Source organism: Eumetopias jubatus, unplaced genomic scaffold, assembly GCF_037043125.1.
Source record: "Eumetopias jubatus isolate StellerSeaLion01/CBP00866 unplaced genomic scaffold, mEumJub1_p1.0 scaffold_4, whole genome shotgun sequence".
Classification (NCBI taxonomy): domain Eukaryota; kingdom Metazoa; phylum Chordata; class Mammalia; order Carnivora; family Otariidae; genus Eumetopias; species Eumetopias jubatus.
Window position 1 is genome coordinate 148932719 of NW_028274810.1, and position 21336 is coordinate 148954054.

The 21336-nt window shown below is 37.1% G+C and overlaps 1 protein-coding gene across 3 annotated transcripts in view; it reads right to left on the minus strand.

The window, feature by feature from the left end:
* The window catches only part of DPY19L4 (dpy-19 like 4), a 62934-nt gene that overhangs the window by 21017 nt on the left and 20581 nt on the right, over positions 1 to 21336 (minus strand). For all 3 annotated transcript variants that reach the window (XM_028110574.2, XM_088022786.1, XM_088022785.1), the window contains 7 exons: positions 11892 to 12015; positions 9351 to 9485; positions 6721 to 6852; positions 6526 to 6624; positions 5696 to 5769; positions 1979 to 2137; positions 701 to 820 (listed from right to left, as the gene is read on the minus strand). In XM_028110574.2, the coding sequence (XP_027966375.1) occupies positions 701 to 820; positions 1979 to 2137; positions 5696 to 5769; positions 6526 to 6624; positions 6721 to 6852; positions 9351 to 9485; positions 11892 to 12015 (843 nt within the window). The remainder of the gene's footprint in view (positions 1 to 700; positions 821 to 1978; positions 2138 to 5695; positions 5770 to 6525; positions 6625 to 6720; positions 6853 to 9350; positions 9486 to 11891; positions 12016 to 21336) is intronic.

Consider the following 21336-nt stretch of genomic DNA (forward strand, 5'->3'; position numbering starts at 1 on the left):
CCCTCCTCAAACTGAAACTGGGTGTTCAATATCATTCTATACTCCTATGTCTTATTTTTCATCTGAGTCCAGACTTCAAGGAAAAGGGTATCATTTATTGAACCCTTAGCCTCAGAGCTCATTTACCTCTATTTCACTTATCAAAGTTGTAATTTTTTTGTGTGTGATTAATATTTGTTACCTCCATTAACATAAGTCATAAGTCACATAAGTTTAGAGATTGTGTGTCTACTTTTGTTCACCACAGTACCTCCAGCACCTAGTACAATGCCTGGCCCTTGGAAGAAATTCAATAGTTTTCAAACAAATGAGTGAATAAGTAAATGTCAGGGCGCCTGGGTGGCTCAGTCGTTAAGCGTCTGCCTTCGGCTCAGGTCATGATCCCAGGGTCCTGGGATCGAGTCCCACATCGGGCTCCCCGCTCAGCGGGAAGCCTGCTTCTCCCTCTCCCACTCCCCCTGCTTGTGTTCCTGCTCTCACTGTCTCTCTCTAATAAATAAATAAAATCTTAAAAAAAAAAATAAGTAAATGTCAGTTCATTGTACTATAACAACCTCCATAAACTCCAGTTAGGTTAAGAAAGTTTGTAGATTTTGAGTTTTTATAGTTTCATAAATAATATTCTTGAAAGTATCCATTTATTAGCATTAGAAAGGATAATTCTTTGTAAAAACAAATAGATCCAATAAAGTACACTTACCCTTCTATAACCATTGCAAGAGAGCCCAATAAAATAGTGTGAATCACATGATAAATTATTTCTGGCCTTCCTCCAATTCGTCCATCTTCAAGAGTAATAGTTTCTTTCAAGGACTTGCCTCTACACAAAGGAAATATGTTTTTTTACTATTTTGAAAATATGTATTTGAAAAATCAAAGATCTTAACTTTCCTCATTAAAAAAAAATATATAGGTGGTCCTAGAAATTTGAAAGTATCTTGTTAGTCAAATATCTAACTCACACATCTCCAAGTCTTTGAAATGGTTTTTAGAACCTGAAGACAATGGACTCTGTGAAGACTAAATATGAAAGTTCAGGAAATATGACAAAAACAATTTTTAGGGGGTGCCTGGGTTGCCTGCTGTCAATTAACCAGCTGACTCTTGATTTCAACTCAGGTCACGATCTCAGGGTCTTGGGATCGAGCCCTGGGTGGGGCTCCATGCTCAGTGGGGAGTCTGCTTTAGGACTCTCTCTCCCTCTGCCCCTGCCCCCACTCATTCATGCGCTCTTGCTCTCAAATAAATAAATCTTAAAAAATTTTAAAAATATATTTTTAGGTTCCTTTTCCAAGATCAATTATCACTCAACTAGTGGTTACTAAATCAATATAGTTAAATCATAATTTGAATAGCTAAGTTCTTAAAACTAAAATACTACACACAACCTACTTTTAAACATGACAAAAATATTTTGGAAGGCCTCATAATTTAAAATCACTTACACTACTAGCTTCATTTAGGTTATATAGAAAAAAAGTATTCTTACATTAAGTAAAAATACGACTAAACTAGTAAATGAGTCTGTAACAATTTATTTATTTATTTATTTATTAAAGATTTTACTTATTTATTTGACAGAGAGATAGCAAGAGCAGGAACACAAGCAGGGGGAGTGGGAGAGGGAGAAGCGGGCTTCCTGCTGAGCAGGGAGCCCAATGTGGGACTCGATCCCAGGACCCTGGGATCATGACCTGAACCAAAGGCAGATGCTTAATGACTGAGCCACCCAGGCACTCGAGTCCGTAACAATTTAACTCAGTATTAACTCTACATTAAATTTGGACATTATATATTTAGATGTATAAAAAATTTGAAATTTATCTGGTTAACTTACGATATTTTACACGTTGATAACAAGAGAATGGATCTAGAAATTCTAAAACAAATACACAAATATTGGAAGGATATTAAAAATAGTTTATTTATTTTCATAATGTATTAGTTAGCAATGTGATTGATTCTCATAGGTACTTACTTAATTCTCCTAAAAATAACTTGCATCATAGAAAGAAAACAAATAATTAACACTAAAATATAGAAAGGTAATAAAGAAGACTGTGTCAATCGCAAAAAAAAATCTTGAGATGGTGCCTGCAGGGATTCTTGACATAGGAGCCAATTCATTGTAAAATTCCTACAGAAAACAACAAGGATGATATTAAAATCATAGATGGTATAACCTACTATACATAAAAGTATTTTTATCACCCTAAAAACTAAGACAAAACAAAAAACATATTTCTAAATCTATTCACTTTTAACAGCAAAGCACTACCCTTTATAAGACCATATCTAGAACCCAAAATGGTTTCAAGGAAGTTTCACTTTCTATTTTTATCTGGAAGACAACAAAAAATTCAGCTGTCCAACCTCCATATCTGCAGTGTCCAATATGGTAGCTACTAGGTACAATGTGGCTATTAGCACTTGAAATGTGGCCAGTGCAAATGGATATACCTCAAATGCAAAATACACCCTGGATTTCAAACATAAAAAAGAATGAAAAGGACTAAAGAATACAAAATAGCTTATTAATAATTTTTATACTGTTTATACATTAGAATAACATTTTAATATATTGGATTAAATAAAATGTATTATTAAAATTAAATTCCGTTTCTTTTCACTTTTTTAAATGTATCTACTAGAAAATTATACATGTGACTCATGTTACATTATTACTGGACAGTCCTGTTTTATATGGATGAAAGTAATTCAACTAGGACCCATTTTAAAAAGAGTAATCTAATTATTAAGACAGAAATCATAAAAAATTTGAAACATAAACATTTTGAGCTATAAGAACCAGGATACACTTTTTTTTTTTTAAGATTTTATTTGACAGAGAGACACGGTGAGAGAGCGAACACAAGCAGAGGGAGTGGGAGAGGGAGAAGCAGGCTTCCCGCTGAGCAGGGAGCCCGATGTGGGGCTCGATCCCAGGACCCTGGGATCATAACCTGAGTCGAAGGCAGACGCTTAATGACTGAGCACCTAGGCGCACCCAGGATACACTTTTTTTGACCTTAAGCTAAATATGATCAAAAAGATTCCTAGTTATATCTGATTTTATCTGCATTCTCACACCTGATCCATCTCCAACATCCATTTTATCCTTAATCCCTAGCCTAGGAAGAGATAAAGAGATGGAATGATCTTCAGAAGAGCTCTTGGATGGACAAAGAATGCCTACATCCCAAATCACTGGGTTTAGAAAAAGTTTAAAGTTTCACAATGTGTCAAGCAGTAATACAGCTGTATCAAAGAGGCTGCCATCAAAATGTTTTGTACATATGATCATATGATGAATCATGTCTTTTTTGTCTACCTATTAAAGTTACTAATTCTGTAAGATCCAATTCAAATCTCAATTTAATGAATTCTTCCCATATCCCCCAGTCTCAATCTTTCCTTCCCCATATCCCCATGGCACTTATCCCTCTATTATAGTAGTTAATGCAACTTGCTACTTTAAGATTATAGTCATTTTTGTATCTCCCAGAATACCTGGCCTAGTATCTTGCACATCCAATAAATACTTAACATTTCTTTAGTGGTTCTTGAAAGTCTGTCTCAACAGAAATGTTTCCCAAAATTCTGGTGAACTACAAATCCTAATATCCAGTTGGCACATTTGAGCATAAGGCATTTACTGTTTTTTCTTTTTTAAAGATCTTATTTATTTATTTGACAGAGAGACACAGCGAGAGCAGGAACACAAGCACGGGGAGTGGGAGAGGGAGAAGCAGGCTTCCCGCGAAGCAGGGAGCCCAATGCAGGGCTCGATCCCAGGATCCTGGGATCAGGACCTGAGCCGAAGGCAGTTGTTTAATGACTGAGCCACCCAGGTGCCCCAAGGCATTTACTGTTTATACTACTCATGTAATTAACTGTATAAAAACTAGCTAATGAGATGTCAATATTCTTAAGGACAGACATCATGTCTTATTAAAATACCTAGTGTATTACCCTGTGAGATAAATCTAGTACCTGACATGCTGAGCAAAGGGGCACGACATAACATCAACTAAGAAACACTAGACAAAAGCAGCCCTTAATCCTACATGTATTCTCGAGTCTTCCAAGGTTAAAGAGAAAGTCAGGGGAAAAGGCCAGTCAGTTATGGAAGTCTATAACCAATTTTTCCTAATTGCCTGCTAAATGTCAGGCCTATATATATACCTGAAAAAGATAGGGTATATATATAGGGTGTGTGTGTGTATATATATATATATATATACACATATATATATGAGGCCATGTGCTGCCCTTATGGAGGACATGGCCTCTTAAAGGATCCTTTTACCTTAGTAGATATCCATATATGACTTGCACTTCAGAAGATTTCTCCAGTGTTTCAACACTTTGTTAACTGTGATATATCACAACATGAAATTCCATGCACAGCATCTAAAATCCCATGTAATCATAGCAAATGATAATAAGGTTCTAAGGTATATTATATGAACTAGAAAAATGTGTATTTAAATATATATTTTCTGGGGGCGCCTGGGTGGCTCAGTCGTTAAGCATCTGCCTTAGGCTCAGGTCATGACCCCAGGGTCCTGGAATTGAGCCCCGCATCGGGCTCCCTGCTCCACGAGAAGCCTGCTTCTCCCTCTCCCACTCCCCCAGCTTGTGTTCCCTCTCTGTCTCTGTCAGAATAAAATAAAATCTTAAAAAAAAACATAAATATATATATATTTTCTGTTATGCAAGTGGACATCATACATAAGTCATTTATTTCACTTTAGATTTAAAAAATGAATTTAACTAACAAAGACAAGGCACAACATTACTCTTGAATTTAAAAAGTCAGCTTCTAGGTTTGCCTGGGTGGCTCAGTCGGATAAAAATTAGTTGGCTTCTAATCTAATCCACTATTATGACCCAAAATGAGATTCTTTGCTATGAAATAGATATCTTACTGCCCACCCCTTTATAATGCAAGCATTTTGCTGATGTACTGGTTAAAATTACATTGGTTTTGGGGCACCTGGGTGGCTCAGTCAGCTAAGCGTCTGTCTTCAGCTCAGGTCATGATCTCAGGGTCCTGGGATCAAGCCCCACATCAGGCTCTCCGCTCAGGGGCGAGTCCTCTTCTTCCTCTCCCCCTGTGAACTCTTTCACTTTCGCTCACTCTCAAATAAATAAATAAAATCTTTTTTAAAAAAATTACATTGGGTTTTTTTTTTACTCATTTTAAATCTTTAATTTATTCTGACTTTACATTATATCATTGTTCCACAACAAGGGAGAAAGTAGCCTCAAAACACTGTGATGCTATTAAGGCTTAAGGACATCTAATTTATAAAACACCTAAATGAGATTTTATTTATTTATTAAAGATTTTATTTATTTATTTGAGAGCGAGAGAGTGTACAGAGGGAGAGTGAGAAGCAGACTCCCTGCTGAGCAGAGAGCCTGATGCTGGGCTCAATCCCAGGACCGTGAGATCATGACCTGAGCCGAATGAAGGCAGACGCTTAACTGACTGAGCCATCCAGGTGCCCCTAATGAAATTTTTTTAAATGAGAAAAAATATTGTTATATTTCTTCTAGATATTATAATATTCCAAATTATTTATTTTCTAAGTGGTATATAATTACGTGTATACTACTCCTTGGATTATTTTTGCTATCTTCTAAGTGGTATGGAGTTAGGTAAATTTATATATAATCTAAAACTTACTTAGTCATATTTAGTCCAAATTTTACTTCAAGGAATTTCAGCATGTGCCCATTTTCTTTGTGTGGGACAAACATCTGGAAGAAAAAAGCACTAGTTACAACAAAGAACTATTAGCTATGTTCACAGCAATATGTTTCTGTCTAGAAATAGAAAACACAGGACTATAAAATAAAAAATACAAATTAAAAATGAATTAAATAATACATGGTATAACTACGAAGCAAGGAGATCTACTGACCTAAGTCAATCACATTATAGTTAATCATAAAACTATAATGGGGTAGTAAGATTTCCACTTACCCTGCATGACTTAAGTAACTTACCCACTCTTTTTTTTTCTTAGATTTTTATTTATTTATTTGACAGAGAAAGACACAGCGAGAGAGGGAACACAAGCAGGGGGAGTGGGGGAGAGAGAAGCAGGCTTCCCGTGGAGCAGGGAGCCCAATGCGGGGCTTCATCCCAGAACCATGACCTGAGCCGAAGGCAGACGCTTAACGACTGAGCCACCCGTTGAGCCACCCAGGCACTCTGAGTAACTTACCCACTCTTTTCAAAACTTTTACTCATCTCAATTTACTAAATTACTTAATGTTAGTTAATTGGGTAATGATGACATTTTAAAATAAATGGAAAATAAAGTGTATCTTTTAAGTATATCTAGAAAAGAATTAGAATCCTATTTTTCCTGAAAGTATGATCATTGTTCAACTCAAAATTTTACTGTACAAATTCTATTATTTTGCTATCTCAATATTCTCATTAAAATTTAGGCCAGTATATTATCCAACTCACTCTACTACATGAATCTCACACACAGAGTCATTTACCTTCATTATAATATTCAGTGTCACTGTCAGAGTACACACCAAGTAAAAATTAATCACTTTCATTATTTTAGCTATACAAGTTCCTTTCTTCACATTCAGCTGTGGGGGGAAAAATCATGAACAAAGAAGTGAGGTATGAAAAATTAACAATTAAAAAATTCACTGCAAGAATGATAAAAAGGCAATTTTCTTTACCTGAAGGCACTTAGCAAGTATTAAGGCCACTACCAAACTTAATAAAGGAGACACCAATAAAGCTGAATTCTCAAACTGTAGTAAATATCCCAGAAAGAGAGAAAATATATAGATTTTATAAACTTCATGAACCTGTTGGGACAAAATAAGATAAATGTGAATAAAATGAATTTTATTTGTACGTCTTTTCATTAGTTTTATTTAGAACAGATTTAACTCCAATTATAAAATAAATGCCCATCTATAATTTAGGATAGTATCCTACAAATGTTCAATCTGTATTTTTAATGTTATGGTATATAATGAATTTATTAGTCTTAGAAATAACTTTCATAAACAAAGTAAAAAGTTTTAAAACCATGGACATCTAAATCAGCCTGAATGTACCTGCTTTCACCCTGATTTAATTTTACTTTGCTTGCCCTGTTACTAAAATCCATCCATACAACATCAAGCTGCATAAATCAAAAATTAATCTTTAGCAGCCGTTCCGAAAACTCACCTAGTGAAAACATACTGCCATGAAATGCAGCACTAGAGACAAGTATTTTTAGATTTGGTCCATTTAACAGTGAGCATAAGAAAGTTAAATTCAATGTCCTAATAGAAGATCTCCCAGGAAAGCCACATGTCCTAGAAGATTTCTTTTCTAAAATTCAATAATATAGTAATTTTATCTATCATAAGATTAATTCCTTTTGGAAAGGGAAAACTAAGACAAAATATAGGCATTAGTTAGGGGGTAAAATCAAAGGCAGAGTGGTAAAGGTAAGAAAAAGAAAAAGAATGAAAAATATCCCCAAGAGGCCAGAGTCATTAAGAAAAGAAATACCTTACTGTTGGAAGGCTGAGACAAGGACTGGGAGAGGGCACAATGGGATCCTCCAGGTGCTGCAAATTTTCTATGTCCTGATTTTGGATGCTGGTTCTGCAGATGTGTGCCAGTTACTGAGTGACTGTCTCTTAGTCCCAACCTGTCCCTCTACCCCCTGCCTTGTAATGCTGGGGCTGGAGATTTTGCAATCTATGTTTCTGCTTTTCCAGTTGGCTCACTATTAAACTCTGCCAATATGAAATGCTAGAGAGAGGTTACAAGGTTGGAGGAGGAAGAAGCCGGTGGCCCCCTGTCTGCTTTGCAGTTCCTGTGAGTATTCTATCGGCAGTATCCTATCTGCAGTACCTCTTCACTCCAACAGAGCAATTCCTTCTAGTTGAGGCAGCTGAATGCAGGTGCAGTTTGTCCAACACTTGAAGAACCATCTTTATCACATTCTCTTGCCCCCGAGACCCCAGGGCCAGTTAGCCAGAGCCCCATTCACAGAGGTCTGGGTTCCATTTCCACGGGGCCCTTCTTTCCAGTTCAGACACACCAGCAAAGCTGGGCAGTGGCCCCGCATTAGAAGTCTGAGTTTCAGCTCCACAGGGGTCCCTCCTCTAAGTTTTGAAGTTTTAATAATTCCAAATTCTCCCCTTTGCTCCCTCAGCTCTGGTGGTGGTAGCTGCTTCCTGCAAACTGCTACCTCTGTGATACTTTTGGGTTCTTACTACCCTTTCAATTAACAAGATAATGATATTATATTTCATTAATGATTCTTTATGTTCAATTCTCTTTATTCAATTAACCTAAACGTTTGTATTCATCAGGATTCTGGATCATCTAAATATACAGGATAAAGAAAAGAAAGAACAAGAAGATCCCCAAATTTCTGGCTTGGACAATATATTAAATACTTAACAAATGTTTATAAATAAAAGAAAGATGAGAGAGGGGTGAAAAAGACAAAGAAAGGAACCAAATGCTGATGGCACTTATATAAACTGCTATAACCATTCTGGACAAAGGCTTAGTATTTAGTTAGGTTGAATATGCACATATCCTTTGACTTGTAATTCCACTATGAGATATATACTCTAGAGAAATCTTGCACTTAGTGCCACGTAAGAATGTTTACAGCAGCACTGGTTATATGGACAGTAAACTGGAAAAAAATGAAGTGTCTACTAACAGTAAAATGTATAAATAAATAAAAATGAATGAAATTAGCTCTGTACATCATCATGAGTGAATCTCAAAAGCAAATCAGATAAAAGTAAACAATACATTGTTTACAGCATATTTTTTAAGGACTATCTAGATAGGTGGTAAAGCCCATAAAGAAACAGGGGAAAGGATTAACAAAATTCAGGACAGCGAGCCTCGGTTGGGGAGGGAGCAGGATGTGGAAACCCAGACTTCCGGGTTTTCCAATGTTCCATCTCTTGGCCCGGATGGTCAAATACTCATATTTTATTCTATATGGTACATATACACAGCATACATATATACTTTTTTGTGCATGTTCTATATTTCACTTTTTCTTTTTTAAAGAAATAGAAAGGGAAGGCGCAAGGGCTAGAAATGGAGAAGAAGCACATGGTTGACTGGTTAAGCAGACCTTCTTTAAGGGAATTTCAAAGTGTTTCTAAAAGGGCAGGGAGAATGAGTTTAGCAATCTTTTGAGTAGAATTATAAGTCAGGGCCTATTAAAACATTTCAAAATAAAGCTTAGAAGCTGAATGATCTTAAGATACAACACTATAAAAACATTTATTCTCTGGATTTAAAATCACAACTTCAAAATTCAAAATACCTTGTCACTTTGCTCCAGTGAAAAACTATCTAGCAAGAACAGAGATATTGCTTGAAGAAATAAGAGATAGTGGCTGTACTCCCACATCATCATAAATGTGTAAGTTGAAGCACTCATCAACAAGTAGCAAAACCTCTAGGGAAAACAAAAGAAAGAAACTAAATATCAGTAGCTTTATTACTATAAAAATCTATGAGGTTGTTACCTCAAAGTTGAAGCTCTGTTACTGGTTTTACTTTAAGCTATATAATCCTAGAAACTTTGTTTTTAAGTTACATAATTATTACTAAACCCTTATGTAAACAATAAGATCTTCAATAAAGCACACAGACAGAAATCAACCACTTGTCCTTTAAAGTTCAACATCATATTGAGAATTTCAGGATGACAAAGGGAAAAAAATTCAGTACACTTTCATCTCAAAAAAGGTAAAGTAATAAACATAAGAAAATGGTGGCTTTTTCTAGACTTGGCTGATGGGCTTTTGTTATTGTGAAAGTAACTCCATTTACCCTAGAAAATATTTTCACTTCTGTGGTGCTTCATATTTCCCTAAGAGTTTCCATTTAAATAGTCTGTTCACATCTCAGCTTATTACACAGTCCATGATGTCAAATGACTTTGTTCTGATAAGAATAGCAAAAGAGAAGGGCAATAAGGGTCTAGTCAAACCTGAGATAACAACCATACTCTAAAACTTAATCTTTCAGACTCAGCTGACTATACTCAATGATAAATTTCAGAGTCAGAAATACCTCAGGCCATCACCAGATATAAGGATTTTCCAGCACCCTGAATAAGATTAAGACCAGAGAACAAAATGTAAGAGATGGAAAAATTCTACCAGTTGGTCAAAGAACAAATACCAACTGCCAGGCCCAGAAGAGAACACATGGCTTCTGCTCCCCATATCACCACAGCTATAAGAGAAAGTGTTCTGGAAACTTCTAATGTGGAACAACCAGAACTGTAATAACAAGGCCTGAAACCATCATCCCCAGAGAAACCAGTTCCAGAAATTAATGAAGGCTCAGATCTAGATCCAGCCTAATTAATCTACTAGACATGTGGATATTACTTCAAGGATACTAGGAAAAAAACTACAGTATAATGAAGCAAATTGCTAATTCTAAGGGTTTATTCTTTTTTTTTTAAAGATTTTATTTATTTATTTATTTGAGAGAGTGAGAATGGAGAGAGAGCACATGAGAGGGGGGAGTGTCAGAGGGAGAAGCAGACTCCCTGCTGAGAAGGGAGCCTGATATGGGACTCGATCCAGGACTCCAGGATCATGACCTGAGCCGAAGGCAGTCGCTTAACCAACTGAGCCACCCAGGCGCCCCTCTAAGGGTTTATTCTCAAACTACTCTAAAGACATGCAGTGAGATAGACAGAAATATATGTCAAACACAATCTGCACAATTAGCTATGTTTTTCCTTTCTAGTTTTGTTCCTTTGAACATTTTCAAAAATCTGTGCATTCTTATCTACCCCTTACCTTGCTCACTTCATTTTCAACTATGTCTTTATTGTGAACTATTTTATACATATTACTTGACACATTAAATGTGTTTCAGTAATCAACCACAGATGTCTCTAGATGGTTCCAGATAACTGCACAAAATATCTGAGCCTCGATATCTTTATGCAACTGGGACCACAAGATCTAGCCTCAAGAATGGGAAGCAAATTAAAAAATATGTGACTGAAATACACATATTGCTGGGGCGCCTGGGTGGCTCAGTCGTTAAGCGTCTGCCTTCGGCTCAGGTCATGATCCCAGGGTGCTGGGATTGAGCCCCACATCATCGGGCTCCCTGCTCGGCGGGAAGGCTGCTTCTCCCTCTCCCACTCCCCCTGCTTGTGTTCCTGCTCTCACTGTCTCTCTGTCAAATAAATAAATAAAATTTTTAAAAATAATAATAAAATAAAATACACATATTGCTGTAATACTGCTCAGCAATGAAAACGAGCAAACTATTGATAGAAGGCAACAATTCAGATGGATGTCAAGGGCATTAGGCTAAATGAAAAAAGCCAGTCTTGAAGGATAACATACTACATAATTCGATTTGTTATAACCTTTCAAAATGACAAAATCATAGTGATAGAGAACAGAGCAGTGGTTGCCAGAAAAACAGAAAAGAGAAAATAGGCAGTGGTGCCATAAAAGTTAACATTACTGCCGTTTGTAGTCACTCTTTGCATCTACATTAGTATTTCCTTACTTGCAATGACTAAAAGCCATCAATATTACAGAAAATGGTAAATTAATGACACAAATTAATTTTCAAAATAATATATTCTTCATATATTTGTCAAGTAACTGCACTGAAATATAACATCCTTTTCCTTAAAATAATTTACCATCTATCAGACTAGACTAACAGTGTTATATAATAGGACTACCTAAATATATTCTTTATAGATGTAGTTATTAGGCTTCACCAATTATAACTGTTTAATATGATTAACTTTAAAATTTTATACCACATTTGCAACACATCAAAATTAACTGTGACAAATAAATTTGTATCTTACCTCTCCATAAGTATTTAAGTTGCTTTTTAAATAGCCTGTAAGTGCAGCAATTTGGCATGCGAAATATGGTAGTGCCCAGTTTTCTCTTAAAGGAATGGAGTATTCAATTCTTGTTGTATCTACCCTAAAGTAAACCATAGATGAACAGCAAAATAGCAAGACATTATATTTGTGTAATACAAAACTTTTCAAAGCACTTTCACACAATCTCATTGTTCTCTATACCAATCCTGTGAGGTAAGAACAGACAGAGCCGCCACTATCTATACAGCATCTTTGGGCAAATTAAGCATCTCATCCAGCCCCTAGTCCCTCCATTCCAGGAAGACTCAGTGCTGCTGTGTACTGCTTGGTGAATTAGCAGGCCTCTACGAAAATCTGAAAAAGGCACCCCTGCTCTGAGCAGATACACCTGATGTTAAGGCACATAGCTTGTTGCAGAGGACACTGGATTTCAGCTCCCACTCTCTCTTCCCTTAATGAGATGGCTACCCTTCTCTAGAGTACAATCTGCATTACATAATTAGCAGGACTGAGAGAGACCCAAAGTTCTTATCTTCCCTTATTTAAAGAATATGAATCTCAGAGGGGTGATATAACTTAACGTCATACAGCTACTAGGTGGCGCAACTGGGATTACAATGCATATCTTCTGATATCTAGTTTAATAATCTTTTCAATCAGCAGGTTACCTGGAATTACCATTACAGCAGACCTTCATGTGATATATCCAGAAACCTTTAAAAATTCCCACAATCACAAATACAGAATGTCTTTCCAGGCTCTTCCTAAGTTTCTCAATTTGCATTGACAGTAGGTTGTCTCCTGTACATATCCTCACACCTCAAGAAGACCACCTTTCTGACAATCATTAAATTTGGAATTCATACACTCAATAGCTCTTTTCCACACAGAAACAAAGGTACTACTGCTTTAAAAATTTTATGAAAATTGCTGTATAACTCTCCTAAATAATGGAGAGGAATATATTTGCATGTAATTTAGTTCAATTGAATTATGGTATAGGATATTACTTAGCAATGAAAAGGAATGAACTATTGATATGCCCAACATACATGAATCTCAAAATAATTATGCTGAGTGAAAAGAAAGACCAAAAAAGTATATGCTGTATGACTCCATTATATGAAATTCTAGGGGCACCTGGGTGGTTCAGTCAGTTGGGCATCTGTGTTCAGCTCAGGTCATGATCCCAGGGTCCTGGGATCGAGCCCCCCGCATCGGGCTCCCTGCTCAGTGGGAGGCCTGCTTCTCCCTCTCCCACTCCCCCTGCTTGTGTTCCCTCTCTCACTGTGTCTCTCTCTGTCAAATGAATAAATAAAATCTTTAAAAAATAAAGTAGAATTCTAGAAAATGCAAACTAATTTATAATGACAAAGTAGATCATTGGTTTCCTGGGGACAATGGGACAGTTAGTAGAGGTGGGGGAAGAGAGGAAAGAAGGAAGCATTACCAGGGGGGAACAAAGAAACTTTTGGGGGTGACAGATGTTTATTATATTGATTTTGTTGATGGTTTCATGAGTATATCTAAATGCCTGAACTGATCAAATTGTACACTTTAAATATACACATTTTATGTCAGTTATACCTCAATAAAACTGTTAAAAAGTATTATAAAAAACTTGTCTTCTACGAATGTATATGTGATTAAATATATATATATATATATATATACAAAAAAACAGGATCACACATGAAAAGCAAATGAAATAAAAGCTGTAAAGAACTTAGTAGTGTGTCTACAACCTAGTAAATGATATTAGATCTTGGGTCTTTTATAATTCTGTAATGAATTACTTTTCACTTAATGATATATTGCAAGCATCTTTCCATAACATATGTATCCATAAATATACCTCAAGAATATTTAATGGTCATGACACATCATGGTATAGATTTATTATAATCTAATTTCTATAGTCATACACTTAAAGTGTTTCTGATATTACCTTTTGCAAAAATTTTAAAACATGAACCAATGTTGGCAGCTCATTCTGCCCACAGGTCCTGTCCCCGTGCTTTAATAAAATCACCTTTTTAGCACCAAAAACAACAAAAAACATGAATCAATGTTTCTGTATAGTAATTACTGGTTTCACTGTTTACTTTTTTTTATTTTACAGTTAAGATTTTTTTTTAAGATTTTATTTATTTGACAGAGAGAAAGTATGAGAGTGGGGAGGGTCAGAGGGAGACGCAGACTCCCCGCTCTGCAGGGAGCCCGATGAAGAACTCGATCCCAGGACCCTGGGATCATGATCCAGCCGAAGGCCGATGCCCAACTGACTGAGCCACCCAGGTGCCCCTCACTGTTTATTTTCAATGCTAATCCATTTGGAGTTTATTTTAGTATTTGAGCAATAAGGTTTCTTTTCCAGATTACTGTCCCAGTACCATCAACTGAACATCAAGCATTCTAAAGACCATCTATTTTCACATAATACCCCTGAAAAATTATGAAAGTTAACTCTCTAAAGACAAATAAGAGATTCAAGTGTCATGAGGCAGGAAGTGGGGAGGAAAGAGAGAGTATCTATTCTCAATTCAGGACTCCACCAGCCACTCCATCAGCCCAGAACTGGGAAGCTGGACCCGGCACTCACCTTTCTGAAGGTTCACTTACTACCCTTGCCCAAGTCACAGATCAGTGCAGGGAAATCTTTACAACTCTGCACTGGAGAAGGGAAGTCATTGCAACACAAACTGAGTAAGAGCTCAATCAGTTATTCTCTTCACCTGGTCAGGCCTTCCCATTGCTACCTTCCTGAACACCTGAGCTACTCTCTCTTGCCTTCATCATGCTTGGTGGTGGTGAGGAACAGAAGGCTAATGGTAGGAAAGGACAAAATCAAATGAGACCCACTTTTTCTCCCCAGTGGCAGAGTCTAGCAGCAGCACAAACAAGCAGTTCAAAATAACTAGTTAAATCACCTAGGGTTCATAGGCCTATAGATATATTCACAGAGATTAGCAAGCTCTGAGTATAATTTTGAGTTTTCATTTTTTTTAAAGTATTCTCTACACCCAATGTGGGGCTTGAACTCACGACCCCAAGATCAAGAGTCACAGGCTCTACTGACTGAGTCAGCCAGGAGCCCCCTGAGTTTTCATTTTAGACACATCATAATATAAGCATAATCTGGATCATCTGGATGACTACCTTGTAATTCACTATTGCCAAAAGATTTCAGTGCTCACTTCCATGTTTGTGTTAACAATCTAGTTGGCAACACAGGACTACTTCATTCAGCTTGAGTTAATCAGGAAAAATAGATGATTCTAATACCAAATGATGTATTGCCAAATAAAAACAAAATGATATACTGACACTGTGGTATAAAAAGATTTCAGAGTGGACTGAGGAGAGGAACATGATGAAAAGTGAGTCATCTCAGAATACTCACCTGTGCAGGTTTGCCACACTCAAAAAAGAACCTGCTGGAAGGGTACTTTATTTATGCTGAGAGTAGAAATCTGGTTTTAGCAAAATACCATTTTTCACAATTAATTCATCTTTTTTTTTTTTATCATGACCTGAGCCAAAGGCAGACGCTTAACCATCTGAGCCACCCAGGCGCCCTAAATTCATCTTTTCAGTTACTATTTTCCTGGTTGATTATTTCATTAGTAAATTGGTTTTGGTTTTATAGTAGCATAAGCATTTAGAGCATTACCTAGTTTCATTTTATATGTAAACAGCATTATAATTCAAATTATTTAAGTCAATACATGGAACCCATGAAAATACAGAACTGAAGTTTGAGAAATGTTGAGCTGGGAACATATAAAACAGTTTGGCATATCAATGTATAATGTGTGAAAGTTGAAAAACATTTACACAGTATCAGTACAACTTCTGACGGCAGCATATTGCCTTGCACTGATGTATTACAATTTACCTAACCATTCTTATATTTAGATGATTTTCTAATTTTTTTGTATTATTGTCCTTTTCTGGATTACTGCCTTGCAATAAAATGGATAAAACTGAAAAAGCTTACCCCTGCATGAGCATTCTGAGTATACCAGTAGCATCACAACAGAACCAGCATGGTATGTCACCATTATTTTGTTGACACACCATGTGCATTTCCTTGCATCTTACCTCCTTATTATTATCAATGTACAATTATTTTGGGGGGGACAAAGACTAACTTTATTTTTTTAAAGATTTTATTTATTTGAGAGAGAGAGCGTGTGAGTGAGAAAGCAAGAGCAGGAGCAGGGGGGAGCAGCAGAGGCAGAGGGAGAAGCAGGCTCCCCACTGAACAGGGAGCCTGATGCAGGGCTCGACGCCCGAACTCTGAGATCATAACCTGAGCAGAAGCAGACACTTAACTGACTGAGCCACTCAGGCACCCCCAAACACTAACTTTAATATACACTTTTAATCACACATACTTTTTTCTTTGCCCTTCAAATACAAAGATGTTTCCACTGAAGTGATACCCAGGTATATATTTGTAGATGAGAAGATCAGTAGGGACTCTTCTATATTGTTTATATGTGAAGCCTGGTCTCAGGTCAGCCCATTTTGGTGATACATCTGTTATAAGAGAGTCATTTGCCCCTGATTTTTTCCCCCACTACTGTCTATACAGTGCTGTTTCCTAAAATTTCCTTGAATTTTCTAGTACGCCAGGACAGTATGCCTACGTCTTTTGGTTTTACAATCCTGCTTTCCCCTTCTGGTATTAAGGAATATGTAACAAAAAATACAGTTAACAACACTAATAATCATAATATAATGGAATGGACTAATATCTTTTTATACTTTTCTAAGCATTCATATATAAACTCTAAAGCTGGTGAATAGTGGTGCCTGGGTGGCTCAGTTGGTTGGTTTTGGCTCAGGTCGTGATCTCAGGGTGTGAGATCGAGCCCTATGTTGGGCTCCATGCTTAGCGTGGAGTCTGCTGGGGACTCTCCCCCTCTCCTTCTGGCCCCCCCACCGCTCGTGCTCTCTCTCTTTCTCAAATAAATCTTAAACAAGAGCTGGTGAATAGAAAAAGCACATTCTCTTTTACAGCATTAAAATATATTTTACAGCATAAAATATATACCAATAAAAAACGAACAAAGAGCAAACAAAAACTACTTGCTAAGAATGTTTCAATTGCAGAATATATCAGGTTAATTTTTCTACCTAACTCCTGCTCCAGCTACCCATGATACATTGTACCATGAAATAACACAATTTCCTTACAATTTTTTTTTTTAATTTGAGAGAGAGAGAGAGAGATCAGGAGCAAACGGGGAGGGGCAGAGGGAGAGGGAGAGAGAGAATCTCAAGCAGACTCAGCAGTGAGCTCAGAGCTGGACATGGGGCTCGATCTCACAACTCTGAGACCATGAACTGAGCCAAAACCAGGTGTAAGAGGCTTAACTGTGCCACCCAGGCACCACAATTACCTTACAATTCTAAGATCTCTAAAATACTCTATTTGGCAAGGAGTCTTATTATTCTTTAATGCTGTTATTCTTACATGGAAAAGTTGCCTGGGCTTCCTCCTCAAATTTCTGATAAACTCTAGAAATTAAACAAAATGAGTATTAAAAATTCACTACTGGGGCACCTGGATGGCTCAGTTGGAAGAGCATGCAACTCTTGATCTCAGGGTCCTCAGTTTGAGCCCCATGTGGAGGGTATGAAGCCCACTTAAAGAAAAAGTTCACTGCCTGTGGGAGCCAGTCTCCAAGATGGTCTGCAATGTATTAACACCCTGTGTAGTTACTTCCCACAGTGCACCAAAGTCAGTGCATGATCAATAGAATATAGCAGAATAATGTCATAACATTTCTGGTATTAGGTTATAAAAGAGTTCTCACTTCCACTATGGCACACTCACTCCACACGCTTTTGGATCACTCACTCTAAAGAAAACCAGCAGCCAAGTTGTGAGCAGCTCTATGGTGAGGTTCATGTGTTGAGAAACTAAGGCCTTCCAGGCCAACAACCAGCAAATAACTGAGGCTTCTTGGAAAAAGTCACATGAGCGAGCTTGGAAGTAGATGGTTCAGGCCAGGCCAGTCAAGCCTTCAGGTGATTATAGCCCTAAACAACTCTTTTTTTTTTTTAAGATTTTATTTATTTATTTGACGGAGAGAGCGAGAGAGCACAAACGGGGAACAGCAGAGGAAGAGGGAGAAGCAGGCTCCCCGCTTAGCAGGGAGCCTGATGCAGGTCTTGATCCCAGCACCCTGGGATCATGACCTGAGCTAAAGGCAGATGCTCAACCATGAGCCACCCAGGTACCCTGCCCTAAACGACTCTTGACTGCACCCTCAATAACAGGCCCTGAACCAGAACCACCCAGTTAAGCCACTGTGGATTCTTGACCATCAGAAACTGACATGTTTATTGTTTTAAGCTGTTAAGTTTTAGGCTGATTTGGTATGCAGCAATAACTAACACATCACATAATCAAGAAAGTCATCCTTTTATTATTATAATAATGCCAGTTTTGTACTAAACAGATTTCATTCTAAAATGCAAGACCTCCTAAACCTAGTCTATGAATTCTGAAATACTTTGACTGGGCTATTAAATTACTATGAATCCTAATAAAATTTTAGAAAAGTACATGGCAACTTAAAATATTCTCTAACAAGCACTTTTCTGATGTAACAAGAAATCATCTTATCCCCCTAGCATTTACACCAGATTCTCTAATAATATACTAAAAGGAACTAAAGCTCCATAGAGAAGTGGCTAATTCCAAATTGTTCACAGGGAATGTATAAGGTGAGCCTGCTTACCTTGTTGAGCCAGAAAACAAGAAAGCTTTCAAAGGTTAATGAAGATGTGTTAAAAGAACTCAGCAGTTAGCCTGAAAGGTCTTGTATTAACCAAAGTTGTGACAATTTGAGCAACAAAAATGATGGTAATGGATTTAGCCCTACTGAATCAATGAAAATCCCAAAGGAGAAAAACATGCTTAAAAAAGAGAATACCAGTGAGGCACATGACTGGTTCAGTCAGTAGAACACACAACTCTAAATCTCAAGGTTGTGAGTTCAAGCCACATGTTGAGCGCAGAAGCCTTCTTTAAAAATAAATAAATAAATAAAATAATATATATATACACACACACACATATATATAAAACATGTAATATAAAATGTATTATATATATAAACATATTAAAAGTATATTTTTTTAAAAAAGAGAACAAAGAAAGTTTGTTTTATCACTATCTGAGACAGTTATTAAACAATTTCTTAGAAATGGGTAAAGTGAAATTAAGCATTTGTTCTGACTTTCTAATAGTAACTGAATTTAAAGGTAACCAAAGAACCCTGGTTAGTAAAGAAATAGTCTAGGGATGAATACTCTAGGGACACCTAGTTGGCTCAGTTGGTAGAGCAGCCAACTCTTGATCTCAGGGTTGTGAGTTTAAGCCCTGTGCTGGGGATGGAGCCTACTTAAAAAAAATAAAGAAAAATTCTACCTTTGAAGAATAAAGAATGTAGCTAATGAAAACTGAAAAATGTAATTTAAGGGGCACCTGTTTGGCTCAGTTGGTTAAGTGTCCAACTCTTGGTTTTGGCTCAGGTCATGATCTTGGGGTCCTGGAACTGAGCCCTAAGTTGGGCTCCCTGCTCGGCGGGGAGTCAGCTTCCTCTTTCTCTCTTTCTCTGTCCCTCCTCCACTCATGTGCATGTATGCTCTCTAAAATAAATAAATAAATCTTTAAAAAAAGCAAAATATAATTTAATAAACCCTAATGTAATCACTAATTTCAGCCAAGATTAGCAACTGGAATTATAACCCTTAGGTAAATGATTAATGTTGAAAAGGACATTCATTTGGTACCCTAACATACCAAACAAATTATTTTCTAGTCATACTATTCAATGAAGAAATCTGCCATCCCCCAAACCAGCAGTCAATCTCACACTCACTAGGGGTAGGCCACGTAAATACCATGTAACTTTTAGTATCATGGAACATGAAAAACACATCATCTATGATATATTTGAAGTAGAATTGCTATCTTTAATTCATTAAGCCTTTGATATAACTTCCAGGTTATAAAAACACAAAGAATAGAGTGGAAAGCTAGATGACACCACAATGAAGCAACAAGAGAAATCCGTAAGGTGGGACATTCTGTAGGACAACTAACTCCATCTCTTCAATAACAAAAAAAGCGATTATAGAGGATTTAAAGAGAATTAAGGAGGAGCACCTGGCTGGCTCAGTCAATAGAGCACTAGACTCTTGATCTCGGTCTTGAGTTGAAGTCTCATATTGGCCATAGAGCTTACTTAAAAAAAATTGGGGGGGGTGCATGGGTGGCTCAGTTGGTTGGGCATTTGCCTTTGGCTCATGTCATGATCTCGGGGTCCTGGGATCAAGCCCCGCATTGGGATCCTTGCTCAGCGGACAGCCTGCTTCTCCCTCTACCTCTGCTGCTCCCCCTCACCTCCACTTATGCTCTTTCTCTCTCTCAAATGGATAAATAAAATCTTTTAAAACATTAAAAAAAATAAAAATAATTTTTTTAAAGAAAAAGATTAAATATGTTTAATCCATAAAGCTGAACAACTATATTTGAAAACTTCTAAGGAAGCTTTTTTTTTTTTGGAAAGAGAGTGTGCAACTGGGATGGGGAGGGGCAGAGGGAGAGAGAGAATCTTATGCAGGCTCCACACTGAGCACAGAGGCCAAAACAGGGCTCAATTTCATGACCCTGAGATCATGACCTGAGCTGAAATCAAGAGTCGGTCACTTAACCGACTGAGCCACCCAGGTGCCCTTAAGGAAGATTTTTAAAATATCCTTTATATTGGGGCACCTGGGTGTCTCAGTTGTTAAGCATCTGCCTTCAGCTCAGGTCATGATCCCAGGGTCCTGGGATCGAGCCCTGCATCGGGCTCCCTGCATCGGGCTCCCTGCTCAGCGGGAAGTCTGCTTCTCCCTCTCCCACTCCCCCTGCTTGTGTTCCCTCTCTCACTGTGTCTCTCTCTCTCAAATAAATAAAATCTTAAAAAAAAAAATATCCTTTATATCAAATTACTGGCAGCATGTGACTCTAAATATAAACAAAGCCCAGTAAGAGATTATAGCCCTTAATGCTGAGTCTCAATAATTTGAAAGTAGCGTATTTTTTATTTGGCAAAGAAAATGCTGTAACAGAAGAAATGTTTCATCTTTAAAAATTTAGTCATGGTAAGTATTAGGGGAGAAAAGTGTTATGGAAAGAAAGAATACCCATCCTTCAAAACTAAACTTTTGACACTGACCAATGCCAAGAAAATTTTTATGTCTCAAATCAGCCCTCCATTTCAAAGAAGACCCATTGCCTACTCTCTTTACTTACAATTAAAGAACTGAGGCTGCTTTGATTACCAAAAGGAATGGGTTTATTAATTCAAAGCACTCCGTGATAGATTAATACAGAATCCTTATCTGTGGT